This window comes from Salmo trutta, chromosome 2, assembly GCF_901001165.1.
Source record: "Salmo trutta chromosome 2, fSalTru1.1, whole genome shotgun sequence".
Classification (NCBI taxonomy): Eukaryota; Metazoa; Chordata; class Actinopteri; order Salmoniformes; family Salmonidae; genus Salmo; species Salmo trutta.
This window is the reverse complement of record NC_042958.1, coordinates 19,814,419-19,831,175: the sequence shown is the minus strand read 5'-3', so window position 1 is coordinate 19,831,175 and position 16,757 is coordinate 19,814,419. Positions and strand designations below refer to the sequence as shown.

General features: G+C 44.2%; 2 protein-coding genes across 2 annotated transcripts in view; one reads left to right on the top strand and one right to left on the bottom strand.

Moving 5' to 3' along the window:
* Positions 1–863: 863 nt before the first annotated feature.
* On the top strand, positions 864–13,291 carry pcolce2b (procollagen C-endopeptidase enhancer 2b). The gene is made up of 9 exons (XM_029697749.1): positions 864–1,105; positions 1,484–1,592; positions 3,510–3,765; positions 5,500–5,624; positions 5,875–6,011; positions 6,229–6,392; positions 8,499–8,582; positions 9,700–9,867; positions 12,238–13,291. The coding sequence occupies exons 1-9, from the start codon at positions 969–971 to the stop codon at positions 12,366–12,368; spliced, it is 1,311 nt and encodes a 436-aa protein (XP_029553609.1). The 5' UTR covers positions 864–968; the 3' UTR covers positions 12,369–13,291.
* Positions 13,292–13,933: 642 nt separating this feature from the next.
* The window catches only part of trpc1 (transient receptor potential cation channel, subfamily C, member 1), a 42,066-nt gene continuing 39,242 nt past the window's right edge, over positions 13,934–16,757 (bottom strand). The window contains exons 10-13 of the mRNA XM_029697737.1: positions 15,881–16,065; positions 15,397–15,598; positions 14,701–14,895; positions 13,934–14,539 (exon numbers count right to left, since the gene is read on the bottom strand). Coding sequence (XP_029553597.1) covers positions 14,312–14,539; positions 14,701–14,895; positions 15,397–15,598; positions 15,881–16,065 — 810 coding nt within the window. The 3' untranslated portion in view covers positions 13,934–14,311. The remainder of the gene's footprint in view (positions 14,540–14,700; positions 14,896–15,396; positions 15,599–15,880; positions 16,066–16,757) is intronic.

Sequence of the window (16,757 nt, the reverse complement as noted above, 5' to 3'; positions counted from 1 at the left end):
GTCTCGGTACGTGTGTTTCAAGTTTTTTATTAGTCGTATGTAAGTGATACGTATGTTATATATGTACGGGAAACGTCTGGTATACACGAAATGTGTGCCTGCAGGTTCCTTCTCGACAATGCAACACCAATAAGAACTATTAAAGGATAAGAATACGAACATAAAGTAAATGGCTCCGTATAATAAAATAAACATTTTAGGTGTCTCTCTTGTCAAGATGTGTGTTTTGTCCTATAATTCATGTTTTTTTATATTTAATCCCAGCCCCCGTCCGCGCAGGAGGCCTTTTGACTTCTGGTAGGCCGTCATTGTAAATAAGAATGTGTTTTAAACTGATAGTTAAATCAAGGTTAAATAAAAGAAGAAAAAAGATGAGCGCTCTCGCGCCGCCATCAGTGTTTGTCGGTCTGTCTTTCAGTCTTTCTGTCACTCTGTGTAAGTAGGCTAATAGATAGCACATAGCACACATATTAGTTCATAAGAACACATTCTGGAATCTATACTGTAAATGCTGTAATATATGTATGTACTGTAATAGTCTATTTTTGTTGTTTAGACCTATTTTGCATTCATTTATTAATCAGGCTATTCACTTGTTTTTAAATTCATTTTATTCCGAAGAGCACATATAAACAGCCTATGTGCAAAGTACATACAGTTTGTACATATGACCATATATTCATCATGATCACCTGAACTCTGTGCCTTGAATAAATATTTCACTATGGATATTAACATTATTTTACCCAAGGTAGGTTATGCCAGGTGTGGTATTAAACCAAAGCACCCCCCCCCCCAATACTTCTAATGCGTCTTTGATCCCAGGTTTTGGAAAAAGGCAGCTGCCTGCAGACTGCTCCCTCCTACCACGCAGAACAAACGCTATATTCATCTCTGTGCTACAGCTTGCGAAACTCCCTCCAGGAACTTCTGGGTACTTTTCCCCACCGCTCGAGCAACTGAATACAATGTCATTCATGCCACCGGGCGAAAACAGGCGAAGTGGTGCCTGGTCAGTTCACCCTATAATGTTGAGAATATGCAGTATTTTTTGCGCATGGAGTGTACTGTTTTTGACAGAAGTCTGCGCGCAGTCACAACGGAGGTACCTCTTCACTTTTATTTACAATTGATTATTTTTGGCTTTGCGTTGGGCTATTTGTTAGAATTAACACGTGTGTACTGTAGCCTACAAAGCCTTATCGTGAGGTGCCAATGATCCGTTAGCCTACGGCACAATGAATGAAGGAACGGCATCAATGATGTTCAATTGTTCATAACTGGGGAGTTGTTATTTTGGTGGAATCTGCAGTCTGCGCTGTAGGCATGAGGACGCACATTGGCGCATTGCCGAGACAACCCAAGAATGAACACCAATCATTAACGCCTAGGCTGCTGCTCCTTTCCAGAGTCCATAATAGCATAGGCTACATATTTGTATTAGAGTGAGAAGTGTCTAAAATATTTTTCTCAATGTTTCCAGACCAACGTTTACATGCGGAGGGAATATAACGGGGGATTCTGGGGTCATTGGGAGCCCGGGGTATCCAGGGGTGTACCCCCCAAATACCAAATGTGTTTGGAGAATCACGGTGAGTCAAACATTCTTGTACCCTACTGTAAATACATTATCCATGTTTAACAGTTAACGGCAGCCATATCAGAGAACTGAAATGACGCAATGTTTCTGTAATAAACTGCAATGAGATACTAATTCACTAACCCTAACTGTGTAGGTCTAATTGGTAGTCTGATATTTGGCAACTGGCCACACAGCACCCCTCAGGCACTTTGAGCTGCCTGCTTGGCATTTTTATTAACACGCAGCATGGTCACATGGCTGCAACGACTTAAAGGTAAATCAGAGGAATATTTGTTTCCTCTTATATGAGTTGTCACATACAGTGCATTTGGAAAGTACTCAGACCCATTGAGTTTTTCACATTATGTTACATTACAGCCTTATTCTAAAATGGATTAACTTGTTCCCCCCTAATCAATCTACACACAATACCCCATAATGACAAAGCAAAAACAGGTTTTTAGACATTTTTGAAAATGTATTAAAACAAAAAAACTGATATCAGATCCTTTACTTAGTACTTTGTTGAAGCACCTTTGGCATCGATTACAGCCTCGAGTCTTCTTGGGTATGACACTACAAGCTTGGCACACCTGTATTTAGGGAGTTTCTCCCATTCTTCTCTGCAGATCCTGTCAAGCTCTGTCAGGTTGGATGGGGAGTGTTGCTGCACAGCTCTTTTCAGGTATCTCCAGAGATGTTCGATCGGGTTCAAGTACGGGCTCTGGCTGGGCCATTCAAGGACATTCAGAGACTTGTCTCGAATCCACTCCTGCGTGTCTTGGCTGTGTGGTTAGGGTCATTGTCCTGTTGGAAGGTGAACCGTCACCCCAGTCTGAGGTCTTGAGCTCTCTGGAGCAGATTTTCATCAAGGATCTCTCTGTACTTTGCTCTGTTCATCTTTGCCTCAATCTTGACTAATCTCCCAGTCCCTGCCGCTGAAAAACATCCACACAGCATGATGCTTCCACCACCAATCTTCACCGTAGGGATGGTGCCAGGTTTCCTCCAGACGTGACGCTTCGCATTCAGGCCAAAGAGTTCATCTTGGTTTCATCAGACCAGGGAATCTTGTTTATCATGGTCTGAGAGTCTTTAGGTGCCTTTTGTAAAACTCCAAGTGGGCTGTCATGTGCCTTTTTAATGAGGAGTGGCTTCCGTCTGGCCATTCTACCATAAAGGCCTAATTGGTGGAGTGCTGCAGAGATGGTTGTCCTTCTGGAAGGTTTTCCCATGTCCATAGAGGAACTCTAGTGCTCTGAGTGACCATCGGGTTCTTGGTTACCTCCCTGACCAAGGCCCTTCTCCCCCGATTGCTCAGTTTGGCCGGGCGGCCAGCTCTAGGAAGAGTCTTGGTGATTCCAAACTTCTTCCATTTAAGAATGATGGAGGCCACTGTGTTCTTGGGGGCCTTCAATGCTGCAGAAATGTTTTGGTACCCTTCCCCAGATCTGTGCCTCGACACAAGCCTATCTACAATTTCTTCGACCTCAAGGCTTGGTTTTTGTGCTGACATGCACTGTCAACTGTGGGACCTTAAATAGACAGGTGTGTGCCTTTCCAAATCATGTCCAATCAATTGAATTTACCACAGGTGGACTCCAAACAAGTGGTAGAAACTTCTCAAGGATGATCAATGGAAACAGGATGCAGCTAAGCTCAATTTTGAGTCACATAGCAGAGTTTCTGAATACTTTTTATACATTTGCAAAATAATCTAAAAACCTGTTTTCGCTTTGTCATTATGGTATATTGTGTTTTGATTGCTGAGTTTTTATTTAATTTAATACATTTTAGAACAAAGCTGGAACGTAACAAAATGTGGAAAAGGTCAAGGGGTCTGAATACTTTCCGAAGGCACTGTATGCCCCTTATGTGATTGAATAGATTGTAATGTATATTGTATTGGATTGAATGTTGTCCCCAGGTCCCTGAGGGTAAAGTGGTGGTCCTGTCCTTCCGCTTCATTGACCTGGAGAGTGACAACCTGTGTCGCTATGACTACGTGGATGTTTACAGTGGCCATGTGAGTGGCCAGAGGCTGGGCCGCTTCTGTGGGACTTTCAGGCCAGGCGCCCTGGTCTCCACAGGCAACAAGATGCTCATTCAGATGGTGTCTGACGCCAACACGGCTGGGAGTGGCTTCCTGGCGGTGTACTCTGCTGCCCAGCCGCATGAGAGAGGTAAGCAGAATAGAATATAGAAGAATAATGTAGCAGTTAAGGGTTAAGCCCGTGTGGCTCAGTTGGTAGAGCATGGTGTTTGCAACGCCAGGGTTGTGGGTTCGATTCCCACGGGGGACCAGTACGGAGAAAACATTTATGAAATGTATGCATTCACTACTGTAAGTCGCTCTGGATAAGAGTGTCTGCTAAATGACAAAAAAAAAAAAAAACTTGCCTAGTTAAATAAAGGTTAAATCAAATGAAAATAAAATAAACGTGCCTTGCTCAATGGCACAGCGGCAGGAGATGGGATCTAGGATCCTACTAGATTTTTTTTCTGTTGGACTAGTTGCCTGCCGGTTGCAGGCTTGCCTCTCTAACCTCTAGGCTACCTCCCGGGCCACGAACCACTGTGTGGGTTGAAGAGGGGTTGTGTCATCTCTAAGTTGTTGTACGCCTGGATGTAGTGTGTAGTGAAAACTGCAGTCATCTGTATCCAGCCTCTACCCAAGCATGTTCAACAGAGCATTAGGGACTGAGCCCTAGCTGTGACTCTGCTCGGACTCCACATCGTAAAGACCTCAGATATGTGTGTGCGTGTTTAGTGCTAAGGTTCACATTTTAACGAGCTAATGAACTAGCCTCTTAACCGCTTGCTGCGCCAGCAAGGTCATTGCACCGTGTCACTGTAATAATACTAATACCCAGATGATGAGATCTGAGAGGTCAATTATTTACATCTGAGACTAAAAGGCAGTTCTAGCTAAATAAATCACTCCCAACGGATAGCAGGTCAAGGGAAAGTTTGACTTCTGCTTGGTAAGATAAAGTACCAGTGCTCTTTCAGTTCAGACCTCTTGTGCAGTTAAGACGAAACCTCTTGACTTAAAGCTTGCTCGTGGAGGAGGTGAATCTCTACACATTTCACAGCATGACGAGGAATTTTTCACGGCTCATTTTCCAGATGGAGAGCTCTAGGGTCAGACAGGTCAGCGCTAAGCCGTCCCTTCCTCTTCTGACCCGGTGACGTTACTTCTCCCCGAATGAGTTTGTGGAATTTTTGGGGGGTTGAGTGCCTCCCAGTAAACCTTCTCTCTGTCTCCGTAGCTGAAAGCTGGAATCCCTCTTGGTCTGTCAGTTTAGATTGACTGGTGTTCTCCCTGTTCCTGGGTGTGGTTGGTTGAAACTGAAAAGTACCACACCGCACTCCTCCATTTGTCTATTTTAGTTACAGAGTCAAATTGGGCTTGTCCGTCTGCCAGTCATGAGGCTGGGAGCTCAGCTGTAGTGGAACTAACTGCTATAGCGACTAACTACATGTTACAGGAGATCCAGCCATGGTTTTTCAAGATCCACAGATCCCTTGCCAGTCCAAGCAGCTTGTGTGGTTGGCTGATGTGATCTCTCAGATGTGTGATGGTATGCCTAGCATATAGACTCCCTTTTAACTGCACGTTGCAGCATGGGACCAAGGCAGAGGGACAGACCGATGTCTTCTTAATTTACTCATAACCACAAAGGAAGCATAAGACAAGAGCCTACTTATTCGAAAATGTTTGTTCCATTATGGGATTATGTCATGCACGTGCACACAACGTTCCGTACTTTAACATTCAGAAGGAAGCAGTATATCTTGCACATAAACACAGAGTCACAGGATGATGTCCAGTGGTGCGTCAAATGAATAGCATGTGAAGCAGTACTATCTGAGCAGTATAACTAAACGTTGTAGTTTGACTTTGCACCCACCAGGGGATCAGTACTGTGGCGGTCGTCTGGTTAAACCCTCAGGGTCCTTTAAGACCCCTAACTGGCCCGAGAAAGACTACCCCGCTGGGGTCACCTGCTCATGGCACATAGTGGCTCCTAAGAACCAGGTGAGTGGTAGTCTACAGCCAGAGGTTCTTACTTTACTCACAGTTCAACTTGACACAATTGAGAGTCATTGAGATCGCCTAAGATGTCAATTTTCACATAATTGCTTTGTGGTTTGCTCTTGGTTAGTGTTGCACAATGAAATGCACCTTCAGAATGTGGGCTGAAAGTAATTTGTTCTATGTAACCTGTGTTCTATGTAACCTGTGTTGTGTGTAACCTGTGTTCTATGTAACCTGTCCACCAACACAGATTATTGAGGTGAAGTTTGAGAAGTTCGATGTGGAAAGAGACAACTACTGTCGCTATGACTATGTGGCCATTTTCAACGGGGCAGAGATTAACGATGCCAAGAGGATCGGGAAGTACTGTGGCGATAGCCCTCCAGCGTACGTCACACACCTGTTTCTACTCTGCATTCATCTAGCTAATGTACCGCTTCGCTTATGACCTTGATCATAAACCTACTAATGCATGATTAACTGTTTACCTAAGCACAAGATATCCATGAGCATATTTGATATATCAACTACTTAACAGGTAAGCTAACATTCTATATCTATCTCCCTCTTCTCTCTCCCTCTTTCTTTCTCTCTCTCTCTTCAGTCCAGTATTCTCTGAAGGTAACCAGCTCCTGATCCAGTTCCTCTCAGACCTCAGTTTAACAGCAGACGGGTTCATCGGTCACTACAAGTTTAGACCTAAGAAGTTCCCCACCACCACGGTACCACCGTCCACCAGCACCCCAGCAGCTACCACCAGACCCATACGTAGGTAGCTCCTTTTTCTCTGTTTAATCCAAGCAGGACATATGTGTAACTCTTCCCTTGTCTTGACACATCTCTTCAGTCTTGTTGTTACAATGTAAAGTGCTTTTAGCACAATATGAATCCAATTCATTATCATCATCTCCAGGCCACATGGGTGTTTTTGATCTGCTACTAGGAGTTGTGGAGACAGATTGGATTGCCTGGTCCCAGTGGTCTTTGCTGATGCCAACATGTGGTGTAGCTGCTGTAGCTCCCTCCTACCAGGAGATTGGCTTCCAGGCCTTTTCATTAGCCTGGTTCCAGATCAGAACTACCATGGTAGTGGCTGTTGCCCCCAGGATGAAAGGCAATGGAGCAGACACCAAGGCTGGATGGCTGTTAATCTTGTCCCTAGCCGGCTCTATCTGTAGCAATTGGGGACGAGGTTAGATTCCAGTCAAAACATCAGTCCCCCCCATGGTGAAGCATGGTGGTGTTTTGTTTTGTCTTTTTAAATCTGTGATTTGTCTACTATGACAGAGTTAAGGGGAAGGGAAGCAAGTAGTCACCCCAAAGAGACACCTTGTTCCTTCTTACTCAGACAAACTAATGTGCAGAACCTCCTAAAGACACACATGCATGGCTGTTTGAGGACACCAACTCTCTCTGGCAAGGCAGTACGAAGAAGAAAAAAAACATGCATGAAGTGTATGCATTCACTACTGTAAGTCGCTCTGGATAAGAGCGTCTGCTAAATGACTAAAATGTAAAAATGTTTTAAAAAAGTCACATACACACAACCCCCTCCCCCCCATCATGATGTCATCAGGATCCTTTGATGACTGCCTCTGATTGGCTTATCTTTTAGGCTGTTTGTTCTCCACCAGTAAGAATGACATTTGGACATTGGTTGGACTGTATTTTGTAGTCTGAGCTTTTCCCTATACCACTACCCTAGCAGCCTTGATAGTCTTTTTTAATAACTTGATGTTCCTAGACAGGCTTCCCACAGTCACTGACACTTAAAAAAAGATAAATTAAAATGTTTATTTTACCCCCTTTTTTTGATCTTGTCTCATCGGTGCAACTTCCCAACGGGCTCGGGAGGTGCAGGTCGAGTCATGCGTCCTCCGAAACATGACCCTCCTAACCGCGCTTCTTAACTCCCGCCTGCTTAACCTGGAAGCCAGCCACACCAATGTGTCGGAGGAAACACCGTTCAACTGATGACCGGGGTCAGCCTGCAAGCACCCGGCCCGCCATAAGAAGTTGCTAGAGCGCGATGAGCCAAGTAAAGCCCCCCCGGCCAAACCATTCCCTAACCCGGACGACGCTGGGCCAATTGTGTGCCACCCTATGGGACTCCCGATCACGGCCGGTTGTGATACAGCCCAGGATCGAACCCAGGTCTGTAGTGACCCCTCTTAGACCGCTGCGCCACTCGGGAGGCCGTCACTGACACTTTTTATTCAATGGGCATCGCACATAATGAGTCCAAACTTTTCACAGAAGCTGGACAAAAATACATTCCAATTTACTAAAAAGGTGAATGTCTGTAGACTGTTTTGCTGCTCTCAAAGATGATCTTTTAATAAAACACTGATGAAATGCCACTGATTAGGCTACTGTGCGCCTCCACTGGCAAAATTGATGCCATAACCAACATGCATTACCACTAAGATCAGTTTATCTCCAGTTACTCTAACCGAAATTGGCAGTTTGGCGCTCGTTTTTAAGGACACACCACATGTATTTTCACCACTCCCATCTCAGCGCAAGCAAGCTGATGTTAGACAGGTAAATGACCAACCCTGGCACAAGGGTTGGAAAATAGCAGAGCGCCGGGTTTTTACAACAAGCGTGCGTTAGACACTTGCCCCTCAACGCCAGACGAAAATAGAACCCTATACCTTAAGCATGATGTGAACTGTAGGATTCTAAGTTGCCCACAGTTTTCAATGGGATGTGTTCAGACTAATTTATTAGCCTACGATTGATTTCAATTAATTCCCTGTATTGACTCAATGTGAAACAAAATCAACGCAAACCCTACTTGCTAGCATCCCTTGAATGTGGAAGATGAATGTGAACTAAGTAACTATATTTTATTTTTCTGTGTCTCCCCAGCCCTGAAGTACTCTGTAGCTCTGTGCCAGCAGAAATGCAAAAGAAGTGGAACCGTTGAGAGCAACTACTGTACCAGTGACTTTGGTAAGAGAGATACTATTCTCCTACAGGTAATGCTATATCTATATCTATGGCTGACCTACCTAAAGCCGCCACTACTACCGTCACAGATACTAAGCTACAACAACAACAGGTCAACAGTGTGTGTGTGTGTGTGTGTGTGTGTCTGTCTGTCTGTCTGTCTGTCTGTCTGTCTGTCTGTCTGTCTGTCTGTCTGTCTGTCTGTCTGTCTGTCTGTCTGTCTGTCTGTCTGTCTGTCTGTCTGTCTGTCTGTCTGTCTGTCTGTCTGTCTGTCTGTCTGTCTGTCTGTCTGTCTGGGGGGTGGGGGTGAGAGAAAATCGTCCAACATTTACCCCAGCATCAATCCAGTCCATATGAGCCGTCCCTCTCTCAACAAACCCATGTTGTCATGATACACTATTTGCGTGGTTTCAGCGCGTCTTAAAAGCGTCCTTGAGGGTTTTCTGACAGGGCAGCCCAGTGAATATGTGCATGGGACTGACACAGTTCTCTTCTTCTCATAGAGGTAACACACATGCCAGAGAAGAGCCTAACTGTAGGTAAACTGCTGCTAAATGAAGGTGTTGATTCAGCCAACGTATTCCATGGCCTTAGTTTGCTACCACAGTATTTAGACTAGCTCTGTGATGTTTTTCTCCGAGTAGATGTTGATGGAATGAGGCAGGTATTTTAATAATTGCTTTTCCTCAGGGAGGTTAGGTCAGATTTGCATGGAAAATGAAGACCAGTCTGTGAAAACCAGTAATTTGGTGTTCGTGTCAAAATGTCTTGTATAATACAGTGGCAGACAGTCTGCAGTCATATCAAGCCAAGGGTGTTGCATCACAAGTTGTAATGACTAGGCTAGACACAAAAGGGCCTAACAGAAGACTGAGCTGACCCGGCCTTTCCTTCCTGTTTACACATTGATCTGATCATCTTATTCAAAGCTATTCAACCAGTACATTTTGCAAGCCGAGCATCAGAGTATTTGTATAGAAAGATATCCAATCTCGATCATACAATATTTGTATACACCACCATTTCATAATGATGACACAGTTGTCAGACTTCCAATCTAAGTAGATGTTGTTGAGTGCTAGTTGTTCAGCCATCTAAACTCCCTATGTTCCTGTGACAGTGATAACAGGAACTGTCATCACAGCGGTGGTGCGAGGAGGCAGTGTGTACGCCACCATCTCCATCATCAACGTCTACAAAGAAGGCAACCTGGCCATCCAGCAGGCCGGTAAGACCATGAGCACCAAGATCATCGTGCTCTGCAAGAAGTGTCCATCCATCAGACGAGGTGAGTAGTAGTACGGTGGACCACTACCAAAGGACTCTGGGCCTCACTCTCCCCTCGCCTGGTCCCAGATCTGTTGTCTCTTTCTATAGCCTGGTCCCAGATCTGTTTGTGCTCTTGCCAACTCCAACTCAAGACAATGTGGTTTGGCATGACAATGAGTGACAAGGAGTTGGCATGATAGCAAAAACAGACTGGCACTCAGGCTAACTCTCCCCTGGATATAGTCATCCGTTTCTCTTGCTTTAGTTTCAGACATTCACCGTGACGCGATAGCACAGGTATTAGTCCATGATTGTACTATTGAACCATATGTTTTTATTTCAGTTCAAATTCTATGATTGAGTAATACTGACACGGTTTCAAGTGTGGCACTGAGTAAGCACTTGTAACAGCGGCATGTTCCAAATATACAAGATACGTAAGAAAGAGGTGGTTCGACATACTACTTGGTGTATGGCTCTGAGTTTGCCTCCATTGCTGTAACCTATCTTCAAGCTCACCTGAAGGAGCTTGACCAAGGTCTGAGGTAAGCGGCAAAACTCACTGCAATAAGATCTATACCTTCCCCTCAGCCGCTGATCCATACTGTGAATATATACAAACATACTGTACAGTACTCTATACGTTTATAGATGTACAGTTGAAGTTGGAAATTTACATACACCTTAGTCAAATACATTTAAACTCAGTTTTTCACAATTCCTGACATTTAATCCAACTAAAAATTCCGTTTTAGGTCAGTTAGGATCACCAGTTTATTTTAAGAATGTGAAATGTCTGAATAATAGTAGAGAGAATGATTTATTTCAGCTTTTATTTCTTTCATCACATTCCCAGTGGGTCAGAAGTTTACATACACTCAATTAGTATTTTGTAGCATTGCCTTTAAATTGTTTAACTTGGGTCAAACGTTTCGGGTAGCCTTCCACAAGCTTCCCACAATATGTTGGGTGAATTTTGGCCCATTCCTCCTGACAGAGCTGGTGTAACTGAGTCAACTTTGTAGGCCTCCTTGCTCGCACACGCTTTTTCAGTTCTGCCCACATATTTTCTATAGGATTGAGGTCAGGGCTTTGTGATGGCCACTCCAATACCTTGACTTTGTTGTCCTTAAGCCATTTTGCCACAACTTTGGAAGTATGCTTGGGGTCATTGTCCATTTGGAAGACCCATTTGCGACCAAGCTTTAACTTCCTGATTGATGTCTTGAGATGTTGCTTCAATATATCCACATAATTTTCCTCCCTCATGATGCCATCTATTTTGTGAAGTGCACCAGTCCCTCCTGCAGCAAAGCACCCCCACAACATGATGTTGCTACCCCTGTGCTTCACTGTTGGGATGGTGATCTTCGGCTTGCAAGCCTCCCCCTTTTTCCTTCAAACATAACGATGGTCATTATGGCCAAACGGTTCTATTGTTGTTTCATCAGACCAGAGGACATTTCTCCAAAAAGTACGATCTTTGTCCCCATGTGCAGTTGCAAACCGTAGTCTGGCTTTTTTATGGTGGTTTTGGAGCAGTGGCTTCTTCCTTGCTGAGCGGCCTTTCAAGTTATGTCAATATAGGACTCGTTTTACTGTGGATATAGATAACTTTGTACCTGTTTTTCCTTCAGCATCTTCACAAGGTCCTTTGCTGTTGTTCTGGGATTGATTTTCACCTTTCGCACCAAAGTACGTTCATCTCTAGGACACAGCACGTGTCTCCTTCCTGAGCGGTATGACAGCTGCCTGGTACCATGGTGTTTATACTTGCATACATTTGTTTGTACAGATGAACGTGGTACCTTCAGGCGTTTGGAAATTGCTCCCAAGGATGAACCAGACTTGTGGAGGTCTACAATTTCTTTTCTGAGGTTTTGGCTGATTTATTTTGATTTTCCCATGGTGTGAAGCAAAGAGGCACTGAGTTTGAAGGTACATCCACAGGTACACCTCCAATTGACTCAAATGATGTCAATTCGCCTATCAGAAGCTTCTAAAGCCATGACACCATTTTCTGGAATTTTCCAAGCCGTTTAAAGGCACAGTAAACTTAGTGTATGTAAACTTCTGACCCACTGGAATTGTGATACAATGAATTATAAGTGAAATTATCTGTCTGTAAACAATTGTTGGAAAAATTACTTGTGTCATGCACAAAGTAGATGTCCTAACCGACTTGCCTAAACTATAGTTTGTTAACAAGAAATTTGTGGAGTGGTTGAAAAACGAGTTATAATGACTCCAACCTAAGTGTATTCCGACTTCAACTGTACCTATAAACATATATGGAACCCAGAGGAGAGTTGACGCTGATGTGCTACCTTCCTGAATGTCTCTGCCGTTCCGCCACTGCATTCAGGCTCTTTCTGTGTGATCTCACTAGGCCTCAACTACATCTTCATGGGCTCAGCAGATGAGGATGGGAAGGGGAAGATCGCCCCGCATCACTTCGTCATGGCCTTCAAGGCTAAGAACCAGAGGGTACTCAACGTACTGAAGAACAAACGCTGCTGAGATCAGCTACATGCTGCCTGAGTCTCCACCCAACCACCATGCCCCACCCACAAAAGGGTGTGGCTGTTCTTGTTTGTCTCTGCCCAGCCTGCCCTGGCCCCGCCCATCATTACCTATCATCCGTCACCACAGGACTAGTCTACAGAGCTCAGGCTGTTACTGCCTGGAGGTGTCTGGCTGTCTCTTTCCTTTGTTTTGTTTTTCTATGCTGTTTTTTATCTTTCCTCTGAACTGGACCTGTTTTGAGTGCAATGTGAAGAATGAGTGTGATAATTGAGGAGAGGGAGGAGAGGAAGAGAGGCCGATAGTAGGGAACTCACCTGGGTCACGTTCAGTTAGAACAAAACAGGAGAAAATGTTTTGAAACTAAATACTACCTAAATATGTCCAATGAGAGCGCTCATTTACCTTTTCTGTTTCAAAAACATTTTCTCATGTTTCAAACCCACTGAACACAACCCAGATGTCATGATGAGTGTTGGCTTGGATCAAACATTAGACAGGAAGGAGTTTGATAGAGGAAGTACATTATTGAGGACGGGGTGTTATAGTTTTATGGACAGTGTTTACAAACTGCTCTTTATTTCCTATGTTCACATTGAATGGACAAGATATGGGAGGTATTTTATGTGGTGTCGATAAGTGCAATAGTTGAATATATAGCATTCCTTTTGAAATTATTTATTTTCATGCTGGTATTACGTTTAGTACTGTCACTTATTAGCCAAAGCTTTTACAATGAATGGATTCAACAAAGCACTCCTTATCATTATGTCAGCTTGGTTTGTAATGTATGTAATAAAAAGAGATATGAAATGAATTACAATATAAAGTATTTTCATATGATTCAATTGGTAAATGTTATTTATATTTTATTGTTTTCATCTGACCAAATAAAAATTACAAAATGAAGTTTATTTTAACGAGGTGGTTCTTCATATGGAGTGTCATCATTCATTCATTTACAGACCAGCAGTGCGTTGTAATGTCATGTTAACAGTGCATATAAGGGCCTCCCGAGTGGTGCAGCGGTCTAAGGCGCTAGAGACGTCACTACAGCCGGGTTCGATCCCGTTTCCTCCGGCACATTGGTGTGGCTGGCTTCCGGGTTAAGCGAGCAGTGTGTCAAGAAGCAGTGCGGCTTGGCAGGGTCGCATGGCTCTCAACCTTCGCATCTCCCGTGTCCATATGGGAGTTGCAGCGATGGGACAAGACTGTAACTACCAATTGGGGAGAAAAAGGGGTAAAAAAATAAAAATAAACAGTGCATATAAGAACATAAATAACAACATTGATATCTGGCCTACATAGAGTATGTGGTAACTATGGCCAGGTTTGGAGGCAGCTGTTAGTAGGGCAGTCGTGAATGCTCCACTGAGCACTGGGAATGGTCAGGTGTGTTTTGATCAGGGATGTTCTGGCTCTGAACAGTGAGTAACATTCACAGATATTTCACAATTAAAACCAACTGGCTCCGTCTTTGTGCCAGCTGAGCATGTGATGCAACTCAATTTTTATCCTCTTATCGTTTCTCACTGCCAAGACAAAAAGTCACAGCCAGTCTGTATTTTCCATTATATTTTATTAAGTCATTTGTTGAAAACAATGACATTTTTAGAAAACAAGTAGGATAACTGAATATTATTACATAAGGGATCTGGGTGAATCTGGAGACTTTGGTGCAGAATATATATATATATATATTTCCAGTGGAGTTCCAGGTTTAAATGTCTCTCTGTGACTGGACACAAGGTCATTTCTGAGCATGCTATGGTCAGACATAAAACCCCCTGGGTGAAGAAGCTGACAGGGGTGGTTGGGGTTGATGTTGGGGTTGAGACCAGTCTTAGCTGGTCGGTTGAGGTTGGGTGGAGGTTGAGACCAGATCAGTTCTAGCTCCAAGGGTAGAACATGGTTGGGTTGAGGTTCAGATCAGGTCAGTCTTAGCTCCGGGGGTAGAACATGGCGTACTTGGAGGTTCTGAATCCCAGCAGGTCTCTCATCTCGTTGCGGAACTTGGAGAGGTCCTGCCGCAGGTCGTTGAGGTTCTCTACGGTGGCCTGGTCGGTGCTCTGCATCTTCTGCCTGGTGGACGTCAGGTAGCGATGGACCAGACAACACATGATCTTCTGGTAGTTCTCATCACGCTTCCGCTTCAGGTTCCTCCACTCCTGGATGGATGGGACAACAACAACATGGGAGGTTAGGACTGGAGACTGAACACAGTGTCTACTTATCTGGATATCATGGGAGGATAAGATGAGAAACGGTCATACATTTAAAGTATACAGAGGTATCACTTCTTGATTGGATAGTGTCCCATCTCTCTTACCTTGAGGCTGTTCTGTCTCTTGACCTTCCCCGTGGAGGTGTGGGAGCAGATCCATTTACTCATACTGGTCAGAAGGTAACACACAGTCTTGGGGGAGGGCAGGATGTTGAAGGGCGGCGGCAGGGTACACTTGTCGTCAAAGTAGCTCAGCCACAGCTTGGCGCGGGCAAACTTCCACTCCTTATCCTCGTGGTTCTAGGGGATTCGGGGGTTTAGAGGGAAATGGAATGGAATGGGAGATTTAGGAATTCACTGAGAAAATAGGGGAACGTGTTAATCGACGGAGAAATGTTAAGAAATCACTACCATCTGTTAGACTGAAGTGTTCTTGGAGTGGATTTGTGTTTTTCATTCAGAATGATGATTGTTGAGCTGATGATGGGTAAGTGTAATTTATGAAGCATTAAAGTTGATTAATTGATGTGAATTATACGGCTGATCTTTGCCTGAATTCCAAACACTGAATTGAAAATAAAGTACTCCCGATGAACACTTAGATACAGCGTTATAGATAGACTAATCAAGACCTATTGTTTTTGTTGTAACTTGATGGACAATGTCATTATCTGTGACTTGCAGTCACTTCAGGCCGGGTTACTGAAAAGCACTTTGTGACAACTGCTGATGCAAAACAGGCTTTATAAATAAATTGGAATGATTTAAATGGTTAACTGATTGAACGCTTGAGTGACTTACAGCGATCTGCCTGAAGCTCTTGTGGAGCATGGCGACCAGCAGCTTGGTGAGAACGATGACCACCACGATGTTGTACGTGCCCACGATGAGGGCTCCCACAAATGACCTCAGCTCCTCCGTGTAGTTGATCCGGGTCACGAAGAGAGCCACGTGGGCAAGAGAGAAGATGTACCAGAACAGAGCGTAGCACGTTCCCATGAACCTTTCAACAGGAAAGTCAGGAGTTAGAGGTCAGAACACAGAGTAACAGATACAGTACCCATGAATCTGTCAACAGGAAGGTTAAAGGCCAGAACAGGGAGTAACAGGTACAGTACCCATGAATTTGTCAACAGGGAGGTCATGGAAAATATAATGACATATACAGTAGAACACTGAATTATTGGATCGCTATGGGTCAGAGGTTAACAGTCAGAACAGGTACCCATGAACCTGTGAAACAGGGAAAGGGGAGAGAGAGAGAATTTAGGTAGACTGTACGTACGTGTGGAAGGCGTCGTTGCTCTGCTGCTGACAGAAGATGCCCTCACAGTCTTTGGCGGGACTCTTGGCCGGGTCCTTCTGATCCTTCCCGTAGAGCTGCGTCAGGCCGATGGTGAAAGAGATGAGCACAAGCAGGAACAGACCCAGGAACTTACCAAACTCCTGCAGCATCTGGCCAACGGAGATCTGGGAACACAAGAGCACTCTGTCATGAGCTAAATTACCATCTTCTGACCGGGAGTAACTACTACCTGAGCCTGTCCAATAATAAAACTAAATTGTTCATTTTCCATTGCAAAATATTTTTGTTACGGTGTGCGACTCCTGATGAACACAACCCTGGACCGAAACAGACTAGCTAACACACAACCAACCACCCAGGTCAAACAAGTCCAGGGATAGTAGTGTGTACTTATGCCTAGTAAGCAAATGTCCAAAAGAGCTACATTGGAAAGCAAACCCCTTTCATTAAGATGTCTATCTTTAGAGTGAGCAAATAAACATGGTCAAATAGTTATTCTCTGTACCACCTACTGAAGAGAACTGTTCTGTTACAAACAACCTTGACAAGCAGATACCCTAGCGAGTTGAGGTAGCACACAGATAAACATTGACCAAGCTGAAGGACATTGAAACTGTTCTGAGAGCAGGGTTTAAGTCTCTATATATAGCCCTGAGAGCATGGCTGGTGGTTTTTATTTATCCAGACCTGTAGCTCCCTGGCCCAGGTCTAACCATCCCAAACACCCCTGTCCCACATACACACAGATGGTCCAGTGTGAGAGAGACCTCAATGAGAAGACTCACTCCCTAACCAAGAGCCAACAGGAGTCGACAGGGACAACCACAAGGTGCAATTCGCCAGGTTGTTTCGGGAC